This window comes from Rhagoletis pomonella, unplaced genomic scaffold (assembly GCF_013731165.1).
Source record: "Rhagoletis pomonella isolate Grant_MI unplaced genomic scaffold, Rhpom_1.0 Rhpom_scaffold_00007, whole genome shotgun sequence".
NCBI classification, from domain to species: Eukaryota; Metazoa; Arthropoda; class Insecta; order Diptera; family Tephritidae; genus Rhagoletis; species Rhagoletis pomonella.
Genome location: NW_023458561.1, coordinates 38,537,829 through 38,557,700, shown reverse-complemented (window position 1 = coordinate 38,557,700; position 19,872 = coordinate 38,537,829). Strand labels below are relative to the sequence as shown.

Here is a 19,872-nt window from a genome sequence, read left to right as displayed (position 1 = left end):
TTTTTGTCTGCAGTGTCTGTTTTTGATGTATTTATTATTTATGTTGATGGCGTTTCACTTTCGTTAAGAATTTCACAGACAAAAAAACTACTCCGTCCTACACATAGCACAAATTATATTATCACACAGATGGATAACCTTCACTTACATATGTACATACACGCCCTTGTTATTATCCTTCTACTTGTTTATCTATCAATAAGTACGCCCATCCCTGCTAGTCCCCAAAAGAAAAATTACGCCTCTAAGAGCTTTACTCTTGCTCATGAGCTCACTCACGCAAGCTGGTCCACATACACACATACATGTTTCTTTTAGTCATCCATACAATATATGTAGTATGTATAATTAATTAATTGATGTTTCACACACTCAGTTTTATATATATACATTTCTACAAGACATAATTCATTTCATTTGCTACTCATTTCCTAACTCATCGTCGCCCTTAACTTTCATGTGTGTTCGTATTAGGGATGTTGCGAATGTGGCATTTTAGACATCCGCGGATGCGAATGCGGATGCGAATATCTAACAGCTAACCACCGCGGATGCGGAAGTCAAGTATATTTAAGAAACAATTAAAATCTAGCATAATGGCGAGACCGTTGTTTAAACAGCGCTTACAAGCCAAACCAGATGTGTCAGGTTTTTCTAAAGCTTTCTTCATTCTCATTCCTTTGGCTGTTTCAGAATTTGGGGAATCTGTAACTTCATCAGCGTTTTTCCAATTTGGTTTTTTATATCATTTTTAATACTTTCTTCTGCTACTGGTTTCAACAATTTGTGCTTCTGGCGAGCTAAATAGGTGGATATGGAAAATAAATTATTGTTTTCCAGGAATGGAAATTTTGAACAAAGTTCTGTTTTCAAAGTCGTGCCTGTCAGCCGAATCGGATCACAATACTGTTATTTTTTAAAAAATCACCCCGTTTTTTTATAAGCATTTGAATCTCAAAAAAAATATTGGCTACAATTTGTCATTTTGTTTACCATATAATATGTACGTTTTATCGGTGCATTTGCACAACTTTCGCATTCGTAAAAGCTCCGCATTGATTATTGCGAATGCGAATGTTAAAATTAATGCGGAAGCTCCGCAGTTGCGAATGCGAATGCGAATATTCGCAACAACTCTGGTTTGTATGTATGTACATACTTGTATTTTACTAACCTTTCCTCTGGCGTTTCGATCGGCTCATCCGGCATTGCCTCAGCAATGTCGGCTGTTGTCTCTTGCATGGGACTTGTGCCCAAATCTATGCTTGTCATGCCCTCAATCATAGCCATATTTGTTGTTGTTGTGGTTGTTGTTATTGCTAACCTTATTTTTTTGATGTCCTTCTATGCGTTCTCAATGAAACAATGAAACGCACAGTACGCTAGCGCCGCGGCGGTGGGTTGGAAGCAGGCAAGTAGGAGTGCGTCAGGCGCCGATTTGCTATACAAAAAAAAAAAATTCCTTGCCTCTTTTTTATTATTGATTTATGTACGGCGTCGTATTGGCGTCGTCTATGCGATTTGTGATTCTCTGTCGTCGTCAGTGGCGTGTTTTAATTTTATGTTTTCTTTATACTTTTTTCACTTTGGCGTAATGCTGTGCTACGTATGTACGTATTCCTTGCTTTCTTTATATTAGGTTTTCGTGCCTTTTATGCGCTTTTGTGGTTGTTATCGTTATTTTTTCTTCTACTGTTCCTTCGAGAAGCGCTGATTTTTTGCTCGCGTTGAACTAGGTTCTTTTTTGCGTTTTCCTTAGTTATAATTTAATGCACGTACATATGTTTGTTGTTGTTTTATTGATTGTTTTGCTATTGATTGACGCTTGTCTGTGGGCGAGTAAATTTGTTTTTGTTTTGACTCGATTCAAAAGATGCGCGCACAAATCGCTTTCAATTCGGTAGTGAGTAGATTACAAATCGAATTAAATATTCAATAATGCCTGCCGCATTGATGTTTGCCTCAAAATTTTCCGCCGAAAACTACTTAAATACTTATTTATATGCACATATGCACGTGAGCCTGTGTGTAGGTTTGGTACGTGTGAAAAATCAATGCTAAGATTTTTTTCGAAAAAAAGGCAGCACAGCAAATCACATCCGTTTGGCAAATAAACAACTTTGTATAAAGTAGGTTTTGTGTATTTATTGTTATTATTGTTGTCGATATATACTATAGATATATAATATGAACTTTTCCGTAAAATGAAAATGAAAATTTCGCATACACTTTGGCTCGTTTCACACTTTTCTTGACGTAATTCGTTTCACTAACAAGTGCAAAATCGCCTTACGTTTCTCCTGCTTTTTCTTTGAGTATATTTTGAGAAAAATGTATTTTTGGAAGTCAAAAAAGTTCACTTGCTTATTAAATTCAATATTCTCTATCTTCTACGCAGTCTTAAAATATTCAATTTATATTTGAAATTTTTCAGTATTTCAGTACTTTTCGCTAGCTAGTTTGTGGTTTGAGTAGCACGAGATGACTGTTCCTTAAGAACATCCGCAAAAGTTTAAATCACACGAAAAATTGTATATTTGCTTGCGTTGCGTTTGAAATGCCGTTGGGAGCGTCTACATACGCCGAAATTTGTATCTTGACTAAGTAAAATACTCACGCTGCCGAAGAGGCTATGTGACGAAGCGACGACAAAGGCAGCGACGAAAATGAGATTCATAAGCCAGCAGCAGTGGCAGTGGCGGTGGCAGCGATGAGGCAGCAAAAAAAAACCGCCAGTGGCAGACTATATGAAAGAGCAGTAGTATTTCGAGCAGAGCATAAGCAGCCGCTCACACAGCCACTGGCAATGCCATTGAATGGAGCAGCGCTGAGTTAAGCAGAGCACTGGGAGGCAGATTAACGCAGCCGAACTTCGCCACCACATCAAAGTCATACACTATGAGACACCCTGTGTCGTGGCTGATGTCGACAGCCGAAAATGTAGACGGATCACATGCATACACCTACTTAAACAAATGTATATTTGGTCATATATGTACGTATAAGTATTTCTGGCAAAGGAGCCAGTGACAGTAATAGCGCAATAGTTGTTGTATATTTCTGTTGATGTTGGCGCTTTTGCCGTTTTCAAGCACTCTGTTGGTTGCTTTACAATTACATTTGTATATATATAACTTACATACATATGTACAAATGGTAGGTGTGCATGGCGTATACGTAACTAAATAATATCCTTACAAATACTCATTGTTGTACACTGCGTATGAGTAACATTGAAATGATTTGAATTCCTTTGTTATAGAACATAGAGTCCGACCGATTAATCGGCATAGGCATTGGCATCGGCTAGTATCGGCACAAAATTGAGCATCGGCATCGGCATCGGCCCGTTTTCGCCGATTCTTTGCCGATTATTTGGAATTTCTTTTCATATGTTCAGGTGAAGCGACAGACAACAGCCAACATCAAAAAACATTTGCAGACAGCTCACAAAAAGAATTGTGTTTTTTGGTTGAAGGTGTTTGACGTGTTTTCCATATAAAAGTATGCTCGACAATTTTCTTTTATATGGAGGACACTGCCAGCGAAAAAAAAAATACAAAAATTAACGGGATTTCATAGCAGCTTGAAACTGAATAATAATAATAGATTGGCGCTTACACATATGTTAGTGTTTGGCCGAGCTTCTCCTCCGATTTGTGGCGTGCGCCTTGATGTTGTACCACAAAGGGGAGGGACCTACAATTTTACACCGACCCCGAACGGCGATTGTATTTTTATGAGAAGCTACTTTTCATGGCAGAAATACACTGTTAAGAAAAAAATCTTTTTTCAAAATTTTTTTGCGATGTTGCTTTGGCCAGGGCTTGAACCCAGGCCCTGCGGAGTGTAAGCGCGCACTGATTACCACTACACCACAGCGGCCTTACCTTTGCAAATTTACTTTCAGGTGTTTGGTGGCCTTTTTTATTTGATTGTATAAACTTAATGATCGTTCTCGCATAAGAATTGCAAAGTGCTTCCTTCAGATGTTTTGGCTGTAAAATTGTGTTTAGACAGTGAAAAAAAAAATAAAAGCGTTTAAAATGAAAACCACGTGAACTTAAGGTTTCTCTTTTGAACTCTCTCTCTATCTCTCGTTTGAACTTGCTAACTCGTCGTAGTTTTTTGCTGCTCGCATGTGTCCTGCGCACTGTTATTTTGCTCATTCCCTTATTTTTCATGTTTTTCCTCTTTGTTTTTTGGTATCCGGCACGGCCTTGCCACATTGCTTTTGCGGTTCTTGACTTGTCATTATACATACATACATATGCATGTATATGTGCCCCTTTTGAAAACGTCGCGCGGTATGTATTTATGTACATATTTATATATGTATGTCCGGTCACACTTGTTATTCATGCGATGGCACCGTAATTCTTATTGAGAAATATCGATTGGTTTTGTATGAAATGTCATTGAGCATTAATGCAGCTCATTGCCATTTCGGTTGAATTTGCTTAGATGTCGTAATTGGAAAATTTGTATTGAGAAATAGTAGGCAAAAAAGTAGCGCATTATTGAAATAAGCTCTCCACAACACACAACACGAAAAATGAAACTCTGTAAAAAAGATTTTTAAAGGCTAAAAATCTTCCAATCGCTTAATGCTCTATTACATTTACATTACTCATATGATTTTCATAATCTGATGCTAAAAATTTACTTTAATGATTTATCTTTTTCATCGAATTTTAAAAATATTGAAAAAACTAAAAAGGGTAGAATTTTAAAAAATGAAAATTTCACTTTTTGTCGTCTTTAGTCCGAGTAAAACTAATAATAGATATCATTAAAAATTATATAGTAAATATTTTTCATTCCAATACCGTTTGTAAAAAAAGGACTTAAATTGAAAGTTCACATTAAAAAGAGGATTTTTTCTGATCATATTTTCAAGCGAGGTTTAGTCTTCTATAGCGAATAGTCATAGCGAAGCACTACTACCTGCATTAATGTACAGATATCTTATCGCTACAATTTAGTATTTTTATATTTTTGATTAACCCTTCGTCTGATACATGAGCCCAGCCAGGCCTTTTCCATTTTCAAATTACAAAAAAAGGTACTTTAAATATAGCTAGAGGCTTGAAATTTCAGGTAGCTTACTAAAGTTTAGTGAACTACCAATCCGTAAAAAATCATGTCGATATCATATATATAAAGCTAGATATATAGACATGTTGATTAATACATCACATTCGTAACACATAGGTCTGGCTGGACCCACATATATTCCTATGTAATTTTTACCTAAAGTGAAGGAATGCAACCGTTTCTCAAATTTTCTTTTAAATTTTTGAATTATCATGGCAAGAGATGATTTTTACCTAAAATGAAGGAATGCAACGGAATGCAATGGAATATTACCCCATTACAATTTTACTCGCCTCCAAAGCTCTTCCATGTTACTGGAGCTCGCTTGTGCTTTGCTAATCCTCTGTTGACCACAGCGCTCAATTTTTCGTTGGCGTTGAGGTCTGAGATTTGTGCTGCCCACTCCATTACCTGAAAATTTTGCTCAAGCAGCCGGCGGTGTGGAATATTTTTAGAATGCTTTGGATCTCCGTCCTGCTGGCAAACAACTTCTTCCGCAGGGTTTGCGCTTTTGTCTACAATGTCCGGCAAATATGTGTTCATTATACCTTTTATATTAACCCATGGCACCAAATGCCAGCAAGTAAAATATCCCAAGCCATTAAGCTGCCAGTGAAATTTTGTAAAAGTCACGAGACTAGGAGCTTTTGTACTGAAAGGGGGTAATATGGTCCGATGGTACGAAAATTAATTGTTTGCTAAGTGATAAAAAGGCATATTTTTGGGAAAGACCTTATCAATATCTTCAAAAACACCATGCCAAGAAAAACATCTAACATGGTGGCCAGCACAAATCCCAGACCTCAAAGCTATCGAAAAATTGAGCGCTCTGGTCAAGAGAGGATTAGCATAGCACAAGCGAGCTCCAGTAACATGGAAGAGCTTTGGAGGCGAGTAAAATTATAATGGGGTAATATTCCAAGCGAAATCATAGAAAACTCAGTAGAGAGCTATTAAAAGCAAAGGAGTCTCCACAATCCTCTTGATATACATATACCTCCTAAAATCTCAAAACAGAAAAGTTCAAAACTGAGTGAAGAGAGTTGCCTTGCGTTTTTGTTGTGAATCACTTGTTAATTTTCCTGTATACTAGGCTTTATACCTAAGATAATAAGGACAAATTGCTGAAAATTTCAGAGCAATCGGCTTATTATTAAAAAAAGTGATGTTACTGTAAGTAATAAAATGTCGAACATGCACTCAGTTTTGATCGTTAGTGTATTTAAATAATAAAATAAAAAAAAGAAAGCTCTTAAATTAAGTAAGTATTTGAATAACATACAGTAAATAAGTTTAACTGAACAAATGTTGCACATAATTTCTATATAAATGTATACAATTTGCATGTGGGTCCAGTCAGACTCATGCGTACCGAATGTGCTAATCGAAACATGTGTCTGACGGAGAGTTAATGCATTCGATTTAACGCAGTTACAGCTCATTTCACAAAAGCAATTTAAGTGAAGAATTGTATATGGATATTGACAGAAAATAAAAAATAATTTTTAATTTAAATTACTGATGAAACTGGCTGCTAGAGTTCTTGGCGTTGAGTTCGCAAAATTTGTTAGTTTTACATTCATTTGAAAATAAAAAAAATAGATCCCATTGTTATCCCATTATTGGACTACACTTAAAATATGCGGAATGACAGTTTTTTTTTTGGAAAAAATTGATCGGTACATGTTTTTGGCAATCAAAATTTGATATTAATAATTTGAAAATTTTATAGAAATACGGTTTTGAAAATGAAGAATTGAAAAAATGGTCCCAATCGGCCTACTTTCCCCCAAAGTTATAGGCATTTGAAAATCGAACGTTTTTTTTATAAATCGATATCTCGAAAACGGCTGGACAAAAAATGTAAAAAAAAAACAAGGACGCGTCACTCAGTTGGTACTTTATATCAACATATCAATATTAACTCAAAACTTATTTCGCCTGAATGTGCTAATAAGTAATTTATCTCTGTTTTTTCTCTCGTTCCAGTCAAGTTATTTCTCTTATTTCTGATCACGGCGGTGCCTGCATGCCACTTGTTATAATTTGTAATTAATTAATTTGTGATTCCAAGATATTCATTGAACTAAATTTGATAAAATTACTCACTAAAATTTGACTCGTTTATAATGTAAAAAACTCACTCGGCAAGTTGCAATGCAAAGTTTTTACATATATACATATGTATGTAGTATGTCCGTACAAGCTTAGTACAATCATACAATGATATATTCGCACAGAAATTGCGAAATTATTAATGATCTAAATGCTAATTAGCACAAACGAGATTTTAATTAAATTCACTGCTTGAACAATGTGAAATATTTTGAATTTGAACTTTTTCATGTCATCGCACTGAACTTAGTATTTTTATTCAGTTATTTGATAAAAATACAATTTAAATATTTTTGCGAATATATGCATTTTAAGGTAAATTGTTTTTAAGTGTATTTATAAATTTTATTTTATTTTTTTTCGTGAAGGTTTTTGAGCGTACATAATCACGCATGCTTATGGGTATATGTATGATATGCGCATAAAGCGAAAGTGATGAAAAGGTGATCGCGATTTTGACAGGGTAAAAGATTGCAGGAAGCATTTGTTGATTTCTTGCACTTGTTTTAAATTAACCGCAAATTAAATTAATTTCTTTTGTCATTTAAATTGTCTGAAAAATACTCGGATTAAGAATTCTAATGACTTGCACCTGATGGAGAATGAAACAATTGGTTTTTTGATTTTACATTTAAAACACTAGAAAGTCAAGCCAATATCGAATATTACGAAAGTAGCAGCAGCTGCATATCCTGCAGTAGAGTTTTCACCAACTTGAGATATCGAAGGGTCCGGAAGGACTTCCACAAATGGTTTGTGTCTATTTATATACACTTGCTTGTGTCATTTGAGTGCTTAATTGAGGCAGGCTTGCTTGCGAATGAAGAAAAGGAAGTACAGCTTCCAAAACATGCAAATTGAATGGAGCGCTAAATAAATTGAAGGTCATTCGGTAACTTTATGTATCGCATACCCTCTCCCAAAGGGGCACAAGTCAGTGTATTATACTGGGAAATATAACTGCTTGTAGATTGTACAGATTCAATGAAATTCATAAAAAAAAAACCGCCACAACAGTAGTTTTCTAGTTAGAAAATATAATCATGAAGAAAAAAATATTTGCATTAATTGGAAATCTATCTACAAATCGTTTATGCAAACAAATCGACCTAACTTTTTTTGAGTGGTGTCTCTTTTGAAGAGTCCGTGCGATATGAAGGTCTATTAGGGTGTTGGGACGGTGGTAATTGAGTCCGTAGTTTTCTATGCCTCGTGAAGTTTTCGTATTTCCCACGCCCCACAGTGGTCGGAGAAACCGGGTTTTACGCGAAAAAGGCATATTTTTAAACTGTGATAAATTAATCGGAATAAAGCTATGCTTATTCAGAAATGTTCAACGAACTTAAAACTGATTAGTATTTTCAATAATATCTGCTATCCGTTTAATTCAATGAATTCGATCGTGGCACGTTCTAACAATTATGAGATGATGGATTTCTTAACAATTTTTTTATGGAATTTTCAATTATAACGGTAATTGTTGGTTTGGTGTTACTTATAAACCATGGTAAATAATGAGTTCATATGAAACATTAATAACACGTCTTATTTTTCAAGAAATATTTTCTTCAAAAAGGTAAAACTAATTTGTAGGGTTGTATAATATATTCTATATTTTGCATCATATAATTGATAACATGTGTCTTCATAAAACTGAAATAAATTTTCAAAAATCCAATATGCCTTCTAGGAATTTAAAAAATTACTAAATTTTCATGAAATTTGGTATTTGGAGGTTTTTAAGTTCGCTCATTACAGATTTTAAACTAGTTTTTGAAAATTCAAAATGCAAAATCCAATATGGCGTCTGAAATTCAAATCTGAATAACTTTATTTAAAAATGAGAAAACTGAAGGTTTGGAAATGAGAAATTTATATAAAATAAAAACATCTTAAACAAAAAACTGTTGGGGCCTAGATCAAAATTTTTTGAGCTCAGCATATGTAAATATGTATAGCATATGGCCCCAACTATCCATACGTTATACATAAACTACTGTAATTATTGCAAAATTTAACCATTCCAATTCATTTTAGATATGTTCCCTCGTATATAATAAATGAAATTTTGCTAAACAAATATATTGTGTTAATCAACTGAAAATGACAGTTGATTTGACAGTTGTCAACCAAAAAAGTTTGAATGTGATACAGAACTCAAGATCAGTGAGCCTTACAACATAGCACGTTTAATTCTTGGGAAATTTTCCTTATTTATAGAGAAATTGACAGCCCCTTCGACAGTCGTAAACTCTTAAGGTTTTAGTTTGACCCATGACTAGCATGCCTAAAATCCTTATTAGCAGTATCTTAAAAAATATTTGCTTATTTTTAGACAAATTTACAGTCTATTTGACAGCTGTCAACTCTTAACGTTTTAATTTGACATAAAATTCGTGATCAGCATGTCTAAAAACCTAATCAGTGGCATTTAAAAAGAAATTGTCTTATTTTAGAAAAATTTACAGTTCATTTGACGGCTGTCAACTGTCAAGGTTGTAATTTGATATACAATTCGTAATCATAATGTCAAAAAACATATTCAGTGGTATTTTCAAAAAGATTTTTTTTAATTTTAGAGAAATCGGCAGTTGATTTGACAGCTCCCAACTGTCAAACTAAAAATTTTATAGCATATTCGGATTTAGCATTACAACAGTACTACGATCCGCAAGATCCCTTCTAATTTTTCGCGTAATACGTGGCTTCTCCGACCACTGTGTGACCTTTTCTTTGTAAACTGTATTAGAAAATATTACAGGTCTGACATTCATAGTGAGATTACAAAGTGTTTGGGGTCAATTCTTCTTTTATGAGAGGAGCGGTTGCAAAAAGTTTTTGCAACTCTTGTCGTTCCAAGCAAGAACGAGGAGTAAAAAAGGAATGCGGATGGGCTATCGCGTCGAAGATAAAGAATCTCACTTACTCCTTGTCGCTTATTTTGCCGGTTGGCTATTCATGTGCATTAGGGTGGTCCAAAAATGCATGTGGAAAACTAAAGTCGGAATTGTTGTGCTCTCACCTCCTAGGATTGTTCTATATCGAACATTTGTTTGAAATAAAAAAAATATTGGGAGGTCGCTCAATGCGCTCAAAGTTGTCGATGTATTTTATATGGGGAAAAACAACTTTTCGTAGATGTGGTGTAGAATTCTTGAAAATCAATACTTTTCAACCAGAAAAATCTGCTTCTCTTGAGAAGATTCCCAATAGTAGTACTTAATTATTTACTTACCACTTTTCCAGCGCAACTATATTTTATAGCTTCACCACAAATCCCAAAAAATGCAACGGAGGGAGCAACAAAAAATCTTTAGTAATGAAAACAGCATTCAAACTCTGACTTTAGCTTTTTGGACCATCCTAATGTGTATATATAAATATACCTATCTAGTCTTAAAAAAAACACAGATTGAGATTTATCACCATTTATTGAAGAAAGCGCCTGGGGGTGGGTAAGTATACATTCATGGATGTATGTTCTAGTGTAAATATTTAAAGTATTTATGAGCATACACATAAATACTCGCATCCGAGAGCGCAAACATAAATGAAAATTTTGTACAACTATATGCGTGCTGCAGGATAATAAAATTTACGTGTGTGACGTCATCGCTTCGACACGCATTCAATGACGTAGTCGCCGTTTGCCACGAGCCATGTATTGCCGGGGGCTTGCCACATAGCGCACACAAAGCGAACCTTGTTTACCAAATAATTATTCGTTACCCATGCACTGCCTAAACTGCCCTATGCCTATTTTGACGTCAATACCTTTGAATTGCATAATCCAACTGTGATGATGGATGGTTGACGACAATGAAGTCACATAATAATTGAATGTCTCGTAGAAAAGTAAAAGGCAAAAGGACACTATAAATAGTATTTGTGTACTATATATTTCCTTCTGATAGTGCTTAATATTTTAGAATTTTCTATTAGAAATAACATTGAACAGCCAATGACGATGACAGCAAGGCTAAAAGTGGAAATACGGGTATGTCCAATCAAATTGGTAGATTCCATATTATGAAAAAATTTTATACTAAATAGTTGATGAACCAATTGGGATCGTGTAATACTCACTGAAAAATTAATTTTACAGGTAGACGACGCGAATAAAATAAGCACTTATACATATGCGTATGTCTGTATTTGACAAAAATAACCTTACTTGTTGTACATAGTTACTTGTAACTCATTGTAATGGTTAGTGGCTTCCTTTCCGCCATGGCCTGTTCAATTATTTAGTTTGTTGTGTTTATTTTAGTTGGCGCCTGACGTAAAAGATCTTGTCTATATATTTATTACAAAAGAATTTGCTTGCTTCTGTACTTAAGTATGTAATGTAAGTACTGAGTGATATTTTATTACATTTTCATTTAGCACGTCACCCGATAGTATCATTTTATTTTTTTTTATTTTTGTTAAGGAAATGCCAGTTAGAAGCGCAAAAGAATTCTGTTGTTGAAATTCAAGATAACTAAGGCTAGTTTAGTTAATACATCTGCAATTAAGTATGTATATGTATGAATTGTGTATGAAGGTGTCGTTGTATGGCAGCAGATTTATTGCTGGTTATAAAAGCAATTGCTTTGAAACAGGGAGATAGTACTTTAAGCTGTCTGTTTCTTGAAGTATTTTGTAAGTGAAAATATTAGTTGTCGTGTTACAGCCTGTACATATGTATGTATGAATGCATGAAGGCGGTGGGTAGTATAGACATTATCAAGATTATACATGTCCACTGCGTTTAAAATAAAACCGCTAGGCTGCAGATTTGGCGCATAATGACGTGCTTTTCGTTGCTATACTCTAAGCGAGAATTTTCGTTCCTCTTAAAGGCAACTAACCGGTCACATATGGTAGGCATAAGCAAGGAAGAATATAAGCCATTAGAAAAGACACAACGCTAAAGAGTTGAAAAGCTTCTTTGTAATTGGCCCTGCAACTAACCTAAGAGATGCGGTGCGAGTCTGCCAGCATGTTAGTCGCTTACTTTTTGTGCCAACTGATGCCAGTTGGAAATGCCAAGTGAAGACAAATCCTTCTCCATCTGTTTCACTGTTACCAGTATCGCGATCCTCGTTGTATATTTTCAGAGCTGTAGCGTTTTTCTCCATTCGTACAATATAGCCACGCTAGCGGAGTCGCTGTACTTTAATTCGCTGCACTATGTCTATGTATATCGTTGTAAAGTTCATGGACACCATCGTCTGCGGTGTTCGCCGTCGCCAAAGCGTAAAGTCCCGTAAAACTTCCGCAGAATCTTTCTCTCGAAAATTCCAAGATGATTTCATTGTCTATGCCTTCGCGCCATACGGCCATTACGCATATGATTTAAAGAGTGTGCTTTTTGTACGACCAACGATGACTTTACTTCTCAACTGTCTATTCCGTCCATGGTATCACACTTGTTGGCTAAAGAGATACTCCGTCGAATTTCAAGACTGAAATTATTATGTATGTGCGATATAGGTGGTTCCGAAATAAACGAAGACGTCTACTTTTTCAAGCGTGTAACCATTAAGATTGAGGTGAGTGCCGAGACACAAGCACGATGAATAATGTTCCCCTTCTAGGGCCTGCCAGAATTGCCCTGATAGTCTAAGATCCGACAAGGACACGACCTTCACTTATCTGTTTAATGGATGAAATCTATTTGGTTGGCTGAAAGAATGCTGGCAAGGATATTTTTAATCAAATATTGAACAATTATTTTATTTTTTTTTGTTCCTTTAATGAACAAATTATATACCAATCGAAAGTATAAAGACTATGGAATGTGAAAATGTTGGGTTTTCTATTTTTTTCCTGGCCTTCCTACCGGGTTGGCAGGTACGAACAGGTAGGTAATACTAGTAACTTTCACTCATCCATTTAACACATTATATAGGCTTTATGCCTACGATTGGTCTAAATAACAATAAACAAATGAGTGCAGAAATTAAAAAGTAATAATGTTTGAATATCTAATTAAAAGTATCCTGGCCAGGATTTTTTTAGCCAACCCACTGGTGAAATATTTCCTAACACGTTAAATTTCATACAAAGTAGATTTCATCCGTTAAACAGATGAATGAAGGGGCGTGCCCTTGTCGGAGCTCCTACTATTACTAAATATTCTTATTCATCTGTATACCAAATCTCCAGAAAGCTTCAGTTGCAAAATTTCTGGAGCTTTCCTATGAGTATTTTTTCAGTCGAGAAAATGCTTTCAGGTAACATAAATCTGGCGCAAATTCAAATTTGAACTGTATCCTTAAGTATTATTTCATGTGAATTCCCCCCTGAAAGGAAAGCTGAATCAGAAGGCTTTGAAACTCTGGCTATTCCATATAAAATAAAAAAGAGTAAAGAGTCGAGTGTGGAAGGTCTATAGCTCAAAAGATCCAAAACAAGGGCTCCCAAAAAGCCTCTTTTTTCTAATATTGCCGGGTGGGAATAGCCTCTCTTCATATTAGTATCGGGAGGAGAAGTATTCTCTCCAGAGTACCGAGGGCAGGTCTTCGTTGCTTCTGTTACTTATGTCGATACAGTTTTTTGCCGGTAATTTTCCTGTGTAAATCTTAAATCATTTTAAGAATAAGGTCTGATGTTTTATTAAACGGTGACTGCTACTCGACGTTTGTAAAAGAATGCTTTCATTTTATCGAATAGTAGCACGAAGCTTTATGTATTCAAGTATGGTGGTCACAAAACTCAATGCAAAGAAGTCTACAAAGAAATTTAATGGAAAGCTGTGCTGCCAACCTTCAAAACAGCAGCTTCCGCATAGGTTTCCTTTTTTGTTAACAAATAATACGATTTTTCTTGATAGTATTTCTAGTAAAAGAGAATAGGATCTCCTATTAATTAAAAGTATACATAGCAAATGACCAAATCGGACTTAAAAGAATGTTGCTAAAACCTGTAGTTCTCTTTATTAGCCACTATAATTGACATTCTTTCTTTAGTCTGTACGACACTACTTCAAAAAGGTGATGCTCTATAGAGACTTTCCGCCTTAAAAGTGAAACAATAAAATTTAGTTCTAATTTCATGATTCAATAATAAAAGTTTTGCTCAGAAACAGTTTTCTCGCTCCCTCTCGACAAAATCGGCTCCCTTAACAAGGCTCTGTGTGTGTGGGTTCGTGTGTGTGTGCAAAGCTTTTGTAAGGGAGTTAAGGGAATCATCCCAACTAGCACATTTGCCAGACAATTTCTGATATCGGACAAGTCGGAATAAAAATTTGACTATTTAGACAAGTCTTGTAGGTTTCGTACAGATTTCGGGGCGAAATGTCTGGAGAATTTTATTTATTTCCTTATCCGATATTTTCCATGATTATTTGGTCAGACATCTGTTAGATATCCGTCAGAATTACCCACGTCGTGTCGGTTAGACTTCCTGTCAACCTCTCCATACGCTTCTCTGACCGATATCGGCCAAAATCATACAGATTTCTATTTTTTGCCGACTGGGCTAGCTGGGATGGTAAGTACCCCCACATATGTGTGAAACAAAAATATCATTCAAATCAAGTTAGATTTACTAGGCGTATGAGCAACATAAATGCGCTGCCACATTGAGATTAAAAGCCGAAGGTTAATTGGTTAACAGTGGAATACATATATATCCAATATATCTGTGTTCGTATGGAATATAGTATCTTCTGTCGAGAAGTTAGCTTTAGTATAATGCGGCATTCTCTTTATCCTTTAAACGACAAGGATTTTTTTGATCTGACTTAATAAGAATATTGACTTGCTAGTATCGGAACTATTTCTTGCACGTTTATTTGCCAAAAGTTCTTCAACGGCTCGGCGCCAGTGAATCATTCGGAATCGTATGCTGCGAATGCCGCATTATACTAAAGCCAGTCTTTCGACATAAGCTACTCTTCCTTATGAACACAGATTTTATTATTCATAATCAATTCTTCGAATGTTAGACTTATAATCGCATATATAATTTACTTAAATATCACTCACCTCTCTTGATGTTCTAAGCCTTCCAGACCATCGGCAATAACACTTTCGAAAACTTGATTCCGGTTGCCTAAGAGATGTTGTCGATCCAAATCAATCTGAAAAATAATAAATTCAATGATTAAATTGAATACAGTTTTTGGCTCGTTTTCTTTAACTTTAAAGCAGACAGAAAGATGTTAAAGACATTTTCCAGACCGATAAATACAAAGAAACTAAACTCCTTTCACATCCTTCGTCGAGGATTACACGCACTTTAAGGGCCCGTCACAAAAGCGACAAAGATAATTTCTTCTGAGGTTTTCTTTCATCTCATATTTACCCAGCTTATTTTGTTCTACGTACAAAATGAAGACATCCACGAAAATTTTGAAATTTTGATCGAGTTTTTAGGGGTCGCTACCATTCGATAACAAATTTTGCTTGAAATTCGACATTTACTAAAGCTGAAAAATGAAATATTTTCAAACCTTGGCAGCGACTCTAAAATAGTTTTTCTTCTAATTTTGAAATTTTCGCGTATATCTATGCAGCTTCGTTCCAGGCTGCGTCCAGTCTAGCTATGTCTGATCTAATCAGATAATTTCCAGTGATAACTCCAATCACACTGCGAATGTCCTACCTCTTTAGAATAAGTAGAGACTTAGTACGTTGAACCTCTATGGCTGGCCAGTGTTTTGTTTGGCAATATGACAGGTCGGTTTCATACGCCGCCCTACATTGCTATTTCTATGAATTTTTCATTCAGTAGAATGTTTGAAGAGAGATGCCGAGTTCGTCAGCCCTTCAATTGCCGTGAACGTGAGAGATCTGCGGCATTGAGCAACTATATAGCTACAAAATTTCTATATCAGATGGTTTTTTTTTGGGAAATTCGAAAACTTGCAATGAACGCAACGAAAGATGGTTATCAATTGTATGGGGTCAAAATCGCACAAATGTAATGAAAGCCACCTGTGCGTGTTGAAAAAACGTTATAGAGCCACAAAAAGTTCAAAATGAAAGGAATTAATTTATATAATAAAAATGTAAATGTAAATGTAAAAATCGAACTGAGTTCACAACATGCGGGGTTGTTACAGTTAATCCAGCACACAAGGGTTAAAAGTCAATAAACCGTGCAGCTTAGCTGGGGAAGAAACTTGTTTCGGCACTCACCGTAATTTCAAAAAAAAAAACATAAATACCGCACCAAACGTTGAAGGAGAAGTAGCTTGCAATGATCATTGGAGATTTTTGCAAATTTTTTTTTTTTGATAATTTTCGCTGTAGCTAAATGTAACACCAATACTTAGGTGTGGCCGTAAAGGAAGTATTATTTTGAGAATAATATCATTTTTGAAGCCGTTTTTGTATTAAATACGGAAGTTAGTAAATGTAAGAAGCTGATAGCCTGAAAAACCCGTTCACTTTGAAGTTGAAATTTTTATTCCATCGGATTTCGCAAGTACTGTGTCTGCATCTTAGGGGAACGGAATAGCTTTTTGCGGTATATTTCTCTGCTGTGCATACATATACATATGTATACTCTTATGTATGCATAATTCGTATGACCTTTGTGTTATTATAAATTTGGTTAAGTTCATTTTTAATGCCCTGCAACTCACCTGCATTTGTGAATAGGCGGCCGATGTGACACCGCCATAGCTGCTAAGGCTTACACCGTTCATATCGGCAAATCCGCTTTCCAAATCTGAAGCGTTACCTTCCATATCGTGTGGGCTACTATCGGAATCGTCGTCGGCTACAAAGAAATGAAAGATAAAACACTATTAGATAAACTCCAGCCAGGCAAAGGCATGTCGGAATGTCGGAATGTTTGATCTATTTGACAAAGTCGTTAAGTATTTACAAGAGAACTCAAAGGAATCGTTGATCATGTTTTGTTTAGTTTGTTTTTTTTGGGATCAGCTCAACTTCCTAGTCTAATGCGACTGCTGTTTATTGGTTAGTGATGACCACAGCTTGTCCGATCTTCACGAAATTTTACACTTTCCGCTTTTATTTATTTTTGTTTTTTTTTTTTGTTTTAGTCGCAAACTGCGCGTTATGCTTTCAGCTTCGAAGTTTTCCGTCGGTTTTTTGTTTTTGCGGTAAGTTGTCCTCGCCGTATGTGTATAATGAATGGAGCGACATTTAATACTCGACTGAATGAATGCGCGCAGAGCAAAGCGTTTCGTGGGTCCATGAGCATTACGCTTGCTGCTGTCGTCTGCTGGTTTATTTTTTTTAATGAAGCTGAGCTGTGCAGCATCAACAAGTTCCACACGGCGGCGCAGCAGCTGCTGCTACGGATAAATACTGATGCTGTTGCTTCGGCCATTACCTAATACACTTGCAAGCCCGCCAGCGTGGAACGATTTGTTGATCCGCCTCTTATTTGTCCTACTATAGAACTCAGCGCCGTCCGCATTGTTGTTGGCGTAGATAAAAAGCTTCTTTGCTCATAAATTCTAACGACACATACACTTGCATAAATATGGAAACAAATTTACATATACTTATAAAAGATAAAAGATATTTATTCCCTTTAACGGTCACACGTCAGAAAAAAAGAAGATATAGGCTCGTTTTGCTGATAAGACTGTCACTTGCTTGGACTTGTCGGCATACTTGATGGACGGCATAGGGTAAAAGGTGGCAGCATGAGTGGGACAGTTAAAAATAAGAAATTCCAACTTGGGGAAAAATGATTTTGACATATTTTTTTTTTTAGCAAATAGATTTACACACGAGCTGATCAGTTCGGTCAAGTGACTATGTGGTATGTTTGGTAAGGTTAAGCGCTTCCAAAATAAAATTTAGTCTGCTGACTTTCCGTTGTATTTAAGTTCAATGGCTGCTTTCTTAGGTCAGTTACTTGCAATGCAGTCTACATACATATATACGATGGTCGTTTGGTCGTAGCATTGCCTGTACGTTTTGATCTGGACCTCCTTTCACGCATGGAACGTAATTCAAGAAGAATTTCCTTTAGTTAGTACTGGAGAATTTAGGGATTTTATTTTGTATGGAGAAGCTTTCTGCGGACCTAAATTTAATACCCACAAAGGTTTACATATAGTTTGCAGCGGCAGCACACAGCGATTTATGAGTTGCTCATTAGAGCCGTTCGTCAAGAGAACAGAACGCGGTTCTTCTTAATCTCCCTATACGATCTTCTTTATTTGAGTTGTCCAAGACAAAATTGGCCACCGCGCTAAAGATGATTTACAACCCAAATTTGGGTCATTTTCCTTACGCTCTAAATACTATTTGATGAACAAACGTCGTTGCCTATTGTCATATACTTTGAGCTCCTGGGTTAGCTGAATTTTAGTGCACGTCAAGGAATTAACCTACCTTGCGCTTCTTTTCAATAATTCCAAGGACGGACATTCGCTGATTGCTTACCCAACCGCTTGTTTCGAATTTGGCTACCAAACTTTGGGCAGTTGACTTTATAGGACAACTACGTCTGCTGTAAATAGGCGACTGGCGCAAGGTTTGCACACACATAGACAGCAGGATAAACAGACATGGACAATGCGACATAGCCATGCGTCCTTTGACACCCTTTACGCTTGGCTATCCCTTGGAGCCTTAGCGCTTTTGCTTTGAAATATACTAACGAAACTATTTATGTATTTCGGTCCAGAAAGAGAGATAAGTTCATGTTCATTTAAATTTGTAGTCTTTTTCAATACCTATAGGGCCTCTCGATTCCCAGTTAAAATATTTTGAGACCGAAAAAGTAATCTGGTATTACTTGATACCACTTCCATAGTCCATTTTAGAGCCAACAGTGACATTGAAGTTCTACACAAGCATTTTCCCTCTACTCTATTCTAATTTAGAACGGACCGTCAACTAAAAGTTGTTCTTGAAATCTTATTTCCCTGATCAGTAGAGCTGCTGAAAAATATGGCTTTGGTTTCCAGCAGACTGGCTATCTGAGTACGTATTGTTCCAGAATTGAAGCACTTCACAATACGCCACCATACTATCGCTCTGTGGACATTTTTTCTATCGCGCTCGTGAAACCACAGGATTGGCTTCTCATTGCGCCTTAATTTGTGACGTAAAATTTGTCTTCTAGCTCAGTTTAGCTCAGAAACTAATTTGAGAATCGTTTTGTTGAGAGTACCTTCCCTCCACTTTAAAAGAATTCTAATAAAATTTTTGTCGTCAAAAGTTGATTTTTCGAAGCAATAAAAATATCTTATGCCGAATTTCCACTAGACATTGAAATGACAAAAAACTGTGGGCATTAGAAAATGCCATGCGGAAATGAATTTAATGACTGTCTTTTAACGTAATAACCGAAGTTTTCAATGTCCAACTTTTCTATTAAAATTGTTGTCATTTACTGCCTAGTGGAAATTCAGCATTAGAAAATGTGGCGCACAGTGCTGTCTAAGTGGGCAAAAATCGAAAAATTCATTGTCTGCAAGGTGTTCTCTGCCACTAAAAAGAATCGAACCGAAATTTTCCTATAAAATAATCTGTATGTCACCAGAAAGCCACTAAAGTCGACAAATTTTATACTAAGAACTTTAATAAGAGCTTAGCCATGCGTAAACTCTTCACGGAAACAAATTTAAAAAATACATTCTTTAAATAAAATGTTGGTTTGAAGTTTTTTATTTTCATATAGATAATAGAGAACTACAGGAATAAAAATAAAAACACAGGGTGTCCGCATAGG

The 19,872-nt window shown here is 35.9% G+C and overlaps 1 protein-coding gene across 2 annotated transcripts in view; it reads right to left on the bottom strand.

Annotated features, from left to right (window-relative positions):
• Positions 1–17,080, bottom strand: part of LOC118742743 (protein GDAP2 homolog) — a 38,632-nt gene extending 21,552 nt beyond the window's left edge. Inside the window, exons 1-3 of one of the 2 annotated variants that reach the window (XM_036475052.1) lie at positions 17,038–17,080; positions 16,793–16,929; positions 15,189–15,283 (exon numbers count right to left, since the gene is read on the bottom strand). In XM_036475052.1, coding sequence (XP_036330945.1) covers positions 15,189–15,283; positions 16,793–16,929; positions 17,038–17,065 — 260 coding nt within the window. In that variant the 5' untranslated portion in view covers positions 17,066–17,080. Of the gene's footprint in view, positions 1–1,174; positions 2,597–15,188; positions 15,284–16,792; positions 16,930–17,037 lie in introns of those variants that run through there. The other variant, XM_036475053.1, reaches the window with a different exon arrangement.
• Positions 17,081–19,872: the final 2,792 nt, after the last annotated feature.